This window comes from Diceros bicornis, chromosome 9 (genome assembly GCF_020826845.1).
Source record: "Diceros bicornis minor isolate mBicDic1 chromosome 9, mDicBic1.mat.cur, whole genome shotgun sequence".
NCBI lineage: Eukaryota > Metazoa > Chordata > Mammalia > Perissodactyla > Rhinocerotidae > Diceros > Diceros bicornis.
This window is the reverse complement of record NC_080748.1, coordinates 22354930-22366788: the sequence shown is the minus strand read 5'-3', so window position 1 is coordinate 22366788 and position 11859 is coordinate 22354930. Positions and strand designations below refer to the sequence as shown.

General features: G+C 36.2%; 2 protein-coding genes across 1 annotated transcript in view; one reads left to right on the top strand and one right to left on the bottom strand.

Moving 5' to 3' along the window:
• Positions 1-11859, bottom strand: part of LOC131409894 (phosphatidylinositol 3,4,5-trisphosphate 3-phosphatase TPTE2-like) — a 233745-nt gene that overhangs the window by 157386 nt on the left and 64500 nt on the right.
• Positions 1517-11859, top strand: part of LOC131409889 (proline and serine-rich protein 1-like) — a 28135-nt gene continuing 17792 nt past the window's right edge. The window contains exons 1-5 of the mRNA XM_058547639.1: positions 1517-1675; positions 4765-4830; positions 6674-6742; positions 9285-9379; positions 10386-10479. Coding sequence (XP_058403622.1) covers positions 1631-1675; positions 4765-4830; positions 6674-6742; positions 9285-9379; positions 10386-10479 — 369 coding nt within the window. The 5' untranslated portion in view covers positions 1517-1630. The remainder of the gene's footprint in view (positions 1676-4764; positions 4831-6673; positions 6743-9284; positions 9380-10385; positions 10480-11859) is intronic.

Sequence of the window (11859 nt, the reverse complement as noted above, 5' to 3'; positions counted from 1 at the left end):
GAGTTTACATAATTCTATCAAAATGATCAGGAAGAGAAAGGAAGACAGGGTCAGCTAGGGTATTGTTATGGGTTGAACTGTGTCCCCTCCAAACTCATAGGTTGAAGACCTAACCCCCAGGACCTGAGAATGTGACCTTATTTGGTGATAGGGTCTTTACAGAAGTAATCACGCAAAAATGAAGCCATTAGGGTGGGCTCTAATTCAATATAACTGGTGTCCTTATAACAAGGGGAAATTTGGACACAGAGACACACATAGAAGATGATGTAAAGACACATAGGGAGGGGGCTGGCCCAGTGGCACAAGCAGTTGGGTGCGCACGCTCTGCTGGGGTGGCCCGGCATTTGCCAGTTTGGATCCCGGGTGCGCACTGACACACCGCTTGTCAAGCCATGATGTGGCGGCATCCCATATAAAGTAGAGGAAGGTGGGCATGGATGTTAGCCCAGGGCCGGTCTTTCTCAGCAAAAAGAGGAGGATTGGCAGATGTTAGTTCAGGGCCAATCTTCCTCACACACACACACACAAAAAAGACACACAGGGAGAAGATGGCCTTCTACAAGCCAAAGAAAGAGGCTTGGAACAGATCCTTCCCTCACAGCTCTCAGAAGGAACCAACCCTGCTGACACCTTGATCATGGACTCCACCATCCAGAATTGTGAAAACAAGAAATTTCTGAGTCTGTAGTACTTAGTTATGGCAGCCTTAGCAAACTAATACAGGTATATAAATCATAGTTTATCATTTTACTAACAGTTATATAAACTCTAGCTCATCATTTTACTTATCATTGTAAATTAACAAACACTCACAATCTGAGATGGAATCATTTATGGACACTGTGGCTTTGCAGGGCTCGCCGAGGGCAGCATTCATTGTCATACGAAGCACCAGTTCAAATTTCTCAATTCCTTCCAGCACTGGTTGTCCAAGATCATCCAGAATGGTAACACGAACAGTCTGCATGTTGACTCCAGGTGCAAAATCTAAATTACGACTGATTCCCACATAGTCTGTTCCAGCTATGACAGTAGCAAAAGAATTATTCAATTGGGGATTGACTAAATTTGAACAAAATTATGAAAAGCAAATTATGTAGATTTATTTATACTTATTTAAAAAAATAAAGGCCAGCGTAACATTACAGAAAAGTATATTTAATGAAATGCAAAAGATTAGTATCTACATTAGTTATTGAGATAGTAGATCAACGATCATGTTCTGATCTTTGTTTTATCTATGTCTAACTATTTTAGCTTTAGTTATTTTAGCTTTCTGTCTTATAGTTCTTCCGTCTTTATTCTGGAATTCTCAAATAGAGCTAATAAAAATCAGGTCTAAAATAATCAGCCTATCAATCAAATATATGATTATCATAAATTGTATATAAAATATATATGTTTAAATTTTGTTAACATTAGTTAAATATCTATATTTTTACAGTTAAATATCTATATGTTTTCTATATTTTTTGGAGCCACTGCGGAACATCCTATTTAGGTGTGTTTAAAGCACACCTAGTTAAAGTAACACATTTCAGATACAAGTTTTTGTCCCACAAGCTCCACCCACACTTGCCCCAGGCAAAGAGGGCAATCCTTGATTCTCAAAGAGATAGTAATCAAGATGGACAAAAAGTCCTTTGAAACGGTGCTGGATGAAATTAGAAAGGTAATTACACTTAATTCCTTAAGTCGTATGCGCTACGAATTCTCATAGTTTATTCTCTTTGAGGGACTGCGTGCAGATTGTGCAAAATACGGGTTTAAGGATTGCAAAATTCGTTGGAATTTCAACGTATAATGTAGGAGTTAATATCTTGATACGTTTCAAGATACAAATAGAAATTAAATTAACGCTAAAGTTCTTGAGAGTCAGTGCGGTATTGTGGAAATTATATTCAGAGTCCTCGGTTCCGGAGCCGGCTCTACAAATCTTTAATAGCTCTGTCCTTTTGGATAAGTGATTTAATATTTCTGAACCGATTTCCTCATCTTTCAATAATGTAAGAGTGACTGAAAACTAGAGACAATACGTACGTAGAAAGTTTCTTGAAGAGTAATTATTATTGGAACAGATTTTTCAAATCTGTGAATAGGCAGACGATATTTGTTGTCTGGGCCGGACAAAATTAGCGTCCTGAGGAAAAGTGTGGCATTAAGTTTAAAGCTCTTAGGAATGAGCTTCAATAACTTGAATTTCAAAACTTTTTTGCTTCCTGCTTTCCTAGTTTTTGGTTCTTTTTGAGGCTATATTGTATGTAGCCTACCTCCCACAGTGAACCGGACAGCAAAAAAATTTAGCCTTGAGATAAATGTACCTTAAGCTAATGAGCTAAATGTAGTCTTGAGCCTAGCAGTACCTCTAGCACAAAGATAGAGAGTTTACCGAATTAGGAGGGGAAGGATTTACTGTACCATCCTTATGCTAATACAGGGTCCTTTGCTTAGAACTTCCAGGTAATTATCTCGCTATTTCCATACCTTTAGAACCCTTGACTGACACAGAAAGATTTGTTACCTTGTGCTCGGTGCTTATTATGTGTTTCAGCTCATGAAATTATTAATAAAATTGCCTGTGGACATGTTTTTCTTCACAATAAATGATTAATTTATAATAAAGCAAAATGTTTTTCTTCATCCTTTATAAAGCTTCTTTTCTTTTTCAAATTCGTATGTTAGGTTAAAATTTACGTATTTGACCATATTGAATGTTCTCTTTTGAATGAAACTCCTGCTTCTGCAAACCCAATTTGTCCAATTAAGATTTGCAATAAAATGTCAGCTTGCTAACTATATATTTAGAATTTGCCACAATTTGTTAACGAGCTGGTATATAATTGCTGTTTATAAGAAAATAGTTTGTGCGTTTAGGTAGACCGGAGTTCTACTTTTGGAAGCTATGGAGTGTCAGTTTGCATATATTCTCCCTTCCAAGCTGTGAAAAGATCACATCGTAAATGCTAATAAGGGGAACAGGAAATTTTCCAGAGATGAAAATCATATTCATATGAGATACCAACTTAATTCCTTATTTCTGTTCTGCAGTCAAAATGTCTTTTGCTGTTTATGCCAAATAATTAGATGCATCAACATTGTCTTAGTTTATTAAAATGGGATAAAAATATAGGCATATTTAAATATGAGAATTATTGGTTTTTTAAAAATTGCTCTCAGACTTTGTGAATGTAAGTCAGTTTAAAGCATGTAATCTCTTTCTGCATGTCACCATAGGTCTATAGATAATAGTGGCTGTCTGTCACTACTGTCATTTCAACCAAAGGCATGTAAGAAGATACTAGGAAAAGACATAGGAAGGGGGAAGAAAGGGGAAAAGACAGTGTTGAATTTGCTTTTCAAAAAGGAGGTAATTATAATAATAACCGGTAATTGTTGAGCACTTACTGTGTGTGCCTGTTGTAAGCACTTTCTCCCCGTGTTACTGATTGATCCTCCCGACAACCCATGAGGTGTAGGTACTATATTCGTTTTACAGATGGCAAACCTGCTCTCTGTGAGGTTAACTAGTCAGCTCAAGGATACCCAGCTGGTAAGTATTCACACTCACGCAGTCTGACTTCAGAGTGCCGTGCTGGTGTGCCTGGGGACAAGGCACAACAGCACAGCTGGGCCTCTCAGGCGTTGATGGAAGAATTGAGGCATGACTTGGCATCAACACAATCTAGGATCTGGTCCAGAAACTTGCTTTTGACTGTTTCCAATAATGATAATGATAAACTCCCAAGAGTACCTTATCCAGAATGCCATTTCCCCCCCTTTTTCAGTGACAATTAGACTACTGAGCACCCTGGATGTGTTTCTCAGTTGACTGGTCACTGTATTTTCCCCTAGCAGAATGATAGATGTGGAAAGTACAATTATCATTGTTTTGTAGTAAAAGAAAAGGGATTAGTTGATTATTAATGATTAGTAGTTACCAAATCATGACAGTCTGGTGTTTCCATCTCAAAGCTCGGCAAATAGTTGCAAGGAGAGCATATGTGATTTCAGTCATCTCTACATAGTGCTGGGTCAAGGCCTCCGAACTCCCTGAACTTCCCATTGATGAATATCCTGTAAGGAAAGGAACCATCCTTTACTGAATATGTATAATGTGTCAGATCTATTGACTCTTAATCCTCACAGTAACTCTGGGGTGGGTAGTGAATGGTATTCCCTTTTAGGTGAGGAGGCTGTCAGGATATAAAATGCCTCTCAAGGGCCACAGTGCCAGTTAGCAGCAGGCACACAGATTGAATTCAGGGCGCTCTGGCTCCTTGGGTTCTCATATCCCTGTGGAAGTGCTGAGAGCCTCGACTAGACCATGTTTTATTTATGTTTCTCTACCACTTAGCACATAATAGGTGCTCAGTAAATAATTGTGTGATGAATGAGTAATGTCTGATACATTTAATTTTAAAAATGACAATTTGGTTTAATTTGGGATGTTCTGAAACGCAAATTACGTTTACAGGAATTCTATATGTAATTTCTATTAATGTCAAATCTTATTACAGTTCTATTCCCTTTCTCTTTAGAAGTGAGTAGAGAGACTGAGGAGGTTTTCCTGCTATCTCAGCGTGTCCCTTAGAGCATGGAACCTAGAAAGGTAGAATGTCCTGTCACCACAGTGACTTTAGCTGCCCCTTGGTGCCGGGGCTGTAGAAGGTCCACCACTGTTTGAGTTTCTTCAGTAGTTCTGGTATATGCATACAACTGCTCTGCTTATGTGTATTAATGCTGTTTTTCTATGTTTTTTAGGCTGTTTTGACGGAGTACAAGTTAAAAGCAATCGAATATGTGCATGGATATTTTTCTAGTGAACAGGTATTCTTCTATTTGTTTAAGCAAAAATGTTTTTTTTGATACCGGTGTTCTGGTTAATGTCTGTTGACTGGCTGGTCAAGTTCAGAATTGCTTTTACTTTGTTGCTGTATTTGTTTAGGAACTTTAGAAACTTTCTGTTTGGGTAGAAAACTACAGAATTTATAGTTTGGGTATTTTATAAACGTACCTGCTATCACCACAATATCATATACTAACATGATTTTAAAAATGTCTAAAAAAAGCAGTTCAAAGTGTTTGTCATTCTGGATACACGATCATAAATTTATAAACTTCTAATGGTAAACGTACCCAAACTTGTACAGTATTTATAAAGTCAGTAATTGCAAAATTCAATACATATTATAAAAGAAAAGTTGAACAAATGGTGAAATATGTTCTTATATGAAGCCACTAAGTAAAAATTTTGGCAATAGGCAAAAAAAACAATGTCTAATAAGTAGTTTCTGTAACTGGCAGAAGACTGATGTTTTAAGCATGGTAGTTTAGTCATAACTTTCACCCAACTGTAGGGGAAGTTTGCTAATTTTGAAAAATATGAATGCATGCGCACACACAGAAACACACACACAGAGGCCAGATTTCTGAGGGACACTTCGAAAATACTTGATAGAGAAATAGGGCAGAAATAGAAATGCACATCTGTAGAACAGTTCTGGGAAAGGGTAGGGTAGACAATGGATGAATCTGTAGATTGAGTTAGTAAATGCTTCAACTTTTCTCTGTTTCTCAAGAGTTTCAAAACTTGAAGCTTGAATAACATTAAGCCTGTTGAAGTTCTGCCTACTAAATTGCTAAAAGCTACTTGATGATTTGCATGTGTTGGTGTCTATTTAATGAGTGTTTTTCAGCTGTCCCATTACTTTTCAAAAATTATATATTATTTTTATATATAATTCAAAATAATATATATTATATATTAAAATACTAAATTATATTACTTACTGTATTGCTATACTAGATTTTTCTTCCTATACAGACGTGATAGTTGGTAAAGTTTTGTGGTTGGTAAAGTGCCAGGTAGCATTTACTATATAGTAAAACATTATTCCCATAAAACTAAGGATATACAGTCTTACCAAATTATCTAGAAAGTACGCATAATACTTGTTTGCTAATTATGTATCTCTTTATAAGGAGTAAAAAGTATTTTTACTCTTTTTCACATACCATTCCAGTTTCTAGCATTAACCTTGCCTTGTAGAATAATTGAAACCTTAACAAATTTTTCAGGAACTCACAGTAAAGTAATTCATTAGCCCAGATTTATCACCCTCTCTTCTTGTGTCATTTTTTTTTTTTTCCTTTTGGAGTGTCCTTGGAGGCAGTGATTGATTAAAACTGTCACTCTCCACTAAATGTTTTAAGTTTTCCATTCATAATATATCTTTATATTCCTACGCTGACATTGTATCTCCATCTAGTACTTTTGCAACCTTCCTTTTCTCTAGGTGCTTTCTTTTTCTTGTATACCTTTTACTTTCCTTCGTTTCTAGACCAGCGATGTCCAAGACTTCGTGATGATGGAAGTGTTCTCTGTCTGCGCTGTCCATTATCATAGCTACCAGCTTCCTATGGCTACTGAGCACTTAAAATGTGGCTTGTGCCAGTGAGGAACTGAATTTTTTATTTGACTTGATTTCCATTGATGTAGCTGCAGGTGGCTACTCTATTAGCACAGTCTAGACTCTGGTGCCATGTTTGTCCCTCATCATCTGGGCCCAGGCAGCACATTTTGAATAGTAATTCAAAGTACTGAAGTAAATCTTGTAGGAATGTTTGCGAACACATTGCCATTATAAGTAACTTAGTTCCTTGCTTACAGGTGGTTGATTTATTGAGATATTTCTCCTGGGCTGAGCCTCAGTTGAAGGCAATGAAGGCATTACAGCATGTAAGTAACTTTATTTTTCCTTAGAATATAGAATTTAAGTATTTTTAATTCTCCCCTAGTTTTCTATAATTCATCTCAAGTTGTAATTTGTTTGCATTAGAAAAACTGGCCCTAAATTTCATTATACTTTTATTATTCAAAAAAACTGTTAAAAAATTAAAACTTGCCAAACTGTAGATTTAAATTGTATGTATATAATACTATTAAATTGTATACCAGTAAGTAATGTCTGATATATTTAATCTTAAAAATGACAATTTGGTTGAATTTGGGATGTTCTGAAACTCTAATTACCTTTACAGGAATTCTATATGCAATTTCTATTAATGTCAAATCCTATCTATTGCAATTCTATTCCTTTTCTCTGTAGGAGTGAGTAGGGAGGCCAAGGAGGTTTTCCTCTGTCTCAGTATATCCCTTACAGCATAGAACCTGGAAAGGTAGAATGTCACGTCACCACAGGACTAATTGGCAGATTGAAGGAGAAAGTATAGGCGAGCAAAACATAGGGTTTGGATTCTTAAGTGTTTTTATGCACTTCCTTTTATTTTTGGATGTCTTCATCTTGTATTTGTATTATATTGTATTTAGTCTTAGAAGAAGAGTCAGGCAGGTTTATACTTTCATTCTTTAGACCAACACTGTCCAAATGACCTTTCAGCAATGTTGGAAGTGTTTTATGCCTGCACTATCCCATACGGTAACCATTGGCTACCTGTGGCTTTTGAGCACTTAAAATATGTCTAGTCTGCCTGAGGAACTGTATTTGTAATTTTATTTAATTTTAATTCAAACAGGCACATGTGCCTAGTGGCTGCTATATGGACAGCACAGTGCTAGAGCCTAGATTAACAGACATCTAAGTCAAATAGGAAGATTTTCCTCAGAGTGTCAGGCATGGATAGCTGTAAGGGAATCTGCAGATCCTTAACTTCCTGAACTGATTTGCCTAAGAAAATGTCTGGATCTGTTGGTGCTCTCCTCTTTAACAATTGCTTTTTTTCTACTCTACCAAAAAAAAAAAGAGTTATCTCTCCCATCCACCCACAACCTGAGGGTGAAAATCTTTTGCCAAAGATCAAAGAGATAGTGCAGTCTCCTGAGAGGGAGAGCAAAGCAGAGAGCTTCTGTAAGAAATACTGATGGGGACCTTGCCTCGTTTTATCAAGACAGCAATCTCATGACTAAGCTCTGAGACCTGCTCCTCTGTCCACTTACTTTGGAATTAAAATTCAGAGATGAGAAGGCCAGCGCAGGCACAACTTAATGCGTTTATTTGAATTAAGTTAAATTTGAGCTTTTCTGACAAAGTAAGTCTGATTTGATTGATTGTTTTCACACTCTGAAGACTGACTTTGACAATTAGGTTACAAAGTAGACATTTTCATAAATTAAATGAGCTAAATCAGTATTTCTGAGGTTTTTGCAAATATATAATAAACTTTATTATATAAGGAAATCAATCTTTTGCGAATATTTAAACTTCTGGTAAAATTTTTAGATGCCAATTTAAAAACATGGAAGGGGTATATAGTTTTACCACTTCTTTTCGTGGTACGTGAGTACAAGTGTTTGGGAACCACTGTTCCAAATTTTAGGAATCTATTGGCTGTTGATTCTAACTGATCTTCTTACAGTGACTTTCCTTTTGAATTTCCTCTACTGTTAACATAAATCTATAAATTGGCCAAATCTTCTACCTGCTCTTCAAAGATACATGTACCCTAGTTGAATAAATTATGTAACATTCCCCACAATCTTGGAGTGTCACAGTGCACATTAACATAAGACTCTTAAAGTTCTGCAGTAAAGAAACCTGTTTAACCCATCTTTCCCCTAATTGACGTGACTGTAGTACCCCTTTTTAGTAACACTATTCACCATGGATCTCACTTGGGGAAGTGCTGATTGTGGCTTACCTAGCATTCTAACTGAGGAATGTAATTTTTCCTAACTTCTCAAGCAGTGTATCTCCCATATTTGTAAGTATCCACTTTTTATATAACCTTTCTGAGAAAAGTAGTATATGTAAATTTTTTTTCCTATAAATGAACACATTGAGAAATGTGGATTAAAAAGAGCACATAGGAGAACTTAGATCTTCAGTTGAAATAGTTATTGAAAAAGCCTAAGTTTAATTCACTTAGTTTTTTGGGTTTTTTTGAGGAAGATCAGCTCTGAGCTAACATCTGCCAATCCTCCTCTTTTTGCTGAGGAAGACTGGCCCTGGGCTAACATCCATGCCCATCTTCCTCCACTTTATATGGGACACCGCCACAGCATGGCTTGCCAAGCGGTACGTCAGTGCGTGCCTGGGATCTGAACTGGCGAACCCCGGGCCGCCGCAGCAGAGCACACGTGCTTAACCGCTTGCGCCACTGGGCTGACCCCTTCACATAGTTTTTAGAGCTTACTTTTGAGTAAACAGTTTTCACCTCAAATATTTATATTAAGAACATTTAACTATACTTCCCCTAAAAAAGGCAATTTCTGGCATGAAAATTTCTCAGGTTGAAAATAAAATTATTTTTTATATTAATAGAAAATGGTGGCTGTTCACCCAGCAGAAGTGGTCAATATACTCAATTGTTTCACCTTCAGTAAAGACAAACTAGTTGCTCTTGAACTGTTAGCTTCGTAAGTATTTTTTTCTTTTTACTTTATTAGAGAAAATTTGAAAGACTTTTTAAATGTCTTTTAACTCATTAGTGTGTGTTAATGTGTTAGAATTATATTAGTGAATGGAACTCTAATAAAATCTACGAAAGCATAGACCTAAATTCTTATATCTAAATATCTAGTGTACTTATTACACATGGTTATAACTTACAAAATAAGGGGGCTTATCAAAAGTATTTGTTTTGATTTGTCTGCATTTCAGTGACTTGCTTTTACCTTACTACTCTGAATGACTTGAAAGGCTCATTGATAAGGCCCTAGGACTTACAGTTAGACGGGTTCTGCCACATTCTGACAACATATTTTTTGGTTTAATATGTACTTATTGTTTCTAGGCCTTATTTTCCTCAGTCATAAAAATGAAGATCTCACCTATTTAGTAGGGTATGTGAACTTTAAATACTGTAAGATAGGTGTAAGCATCCCTCACAGCATCTGATAAGTGACTGTAATGAATGTAAGCTCAAAGAGAAAAGGAATCTGCTCTTCTGCGGAATGAAAGAGTCTATAAGTTGCCGTTTATTTATAGCACATGCATTTTTAAGTCTCTTATATATTTACAGATGTCCACAAAAACACAAAATTAAAATAAAGATAAAACTTCATTTTTAGATCAGCCATGATTTTTCTGCATTTAACACCTGGTTGGTTCTATTGCCATAGCTCTCCTAACACTCACTGAGAGGGTATATTTTCAAGAATGTCAAAATAGTGATTTTTATTTATAGTATTACTTTTGTTGCTTTCAGGTAACCAGATAAACCTCAGTTCAGTTATTATATTTACCATCTTTATGTAAACATGTTATTTACATTCACCAATTAAAAGGAAATAATCACAGTTTTCTCCCTGTGTCATGGGGAAAAGCTTACTCAGATATATTTGTGTGGGAAACCAAGGTTGTTGGCCTCTGTATGTGTGTCCAGATTCTTAAATGAAAAGCTGAATTTTATTTCCTTGGTAGAAACATTGTTGACGCCCAGAATGCTCGTCCCATTGAAGATTTATTCAGGATCAATATGTCTGAGAAGAAACGATGCAAGAGAGTACTTGAACAGGTAATTTTCTCAAGATTGCTGTATAAATGGTACATTGGTTTTTCTGAATGTTGATGAAGAAAAAAGTACCAGTCTCACTCCTATGTTAACTTTGATGAATAACCTGACTGCTGTTATGGGATGGGTTCAGAATGACATCCCTGCAGTCTGTGGAGGAGAAACAGCTGAGTGAAGGGGATGCTGGAGGATGAAGAGATGGCTTGAGAGTGAGAGGCTGATTGGCCCCTCAGCTTGAGCCTCATGGGGTATTTATTCTCAGTCCCTCAGTAACTTTGCCCAGGCTCCAAGCTTTTGTCTTTAATTTTATGTATTTAGGAATGTTTTAAATTTGCTTTGTCATCAGGCTTATGTTAATCAAATTCCTAAGAGATGAATAATAAAGCAAAATTCTAGTTTATTAATTTAAAATTTCTAAGAGTGAGAGAAATAGTCCTTGTCAAGCCTAGAAAATTTGATTTGTCATCTAAGGTAGTTATTTCTCAGAACTGTTATGGCTAGAAACTGAATTAGTAATTAGAAACCTGCTTGAGGAGACACAGACTGCTTTCTGCAGCCCAATCATATTTAATCCTTACACCCTCCCCTCAGCTCAGGGAGAGGAGAAAACTTTGCCTCAGTCATAAGTTACTGTAGCAGAAGCAAGATCTGAGCCCAAGTTTCTTTGCTTTAGTAACTTCATCATTGGTTTTCTTGACTAAATTCTTTAAGGCATCATGCATTTACTGCTGTGGTTTTCTTCCTTATAAAGTATTCTGATCATGTCACTTTCTTTCTCAGAAATAATCTAGGCCTGAGTGTTCTGTGGAATAGGCCCTTTGGTCAATGTATATTAGTAGAACTTTTCTGGGAGGTAAACTTGAAGAGCCTTTAAAATGTTCATACGTTTTGACCCAAATATTCTATTTCTAGGAATTTATTCTAAGGAAATAAATAGAAATATACAAATACGTATATATGGGCATTCACCATGGTGCTATTTATAATAGCCAAAAATTGAGAAGATTTTTAGTGTTGGAGTGTTTAGTAGGGGCCTGGATAGTATAGCTAATTATATGTGTTGTGAATCAATTTATAAAACCAATATACCTCTATAACATCATACATACTTGTAAAATATAGCTACGTATACATAACTTGATATTCCTATAATACAATATAGATCTATTGGAATACATGTCACCTAATATAGTGTTTTTCATTCACTGAATAAATACTTATTGAGCACTAACTCGGTATGTGTTAGACACTATTTTAGAAGCTGGGGATGCAGTAATGAACAAGCTGGGCCACACTCCGTCCCTCAGTGCATCTCATCATCGTGTAATATTATGTTGAACACTGTGTACCCGAATAACTCTTGCTTTTTCAACAGCACAGCTC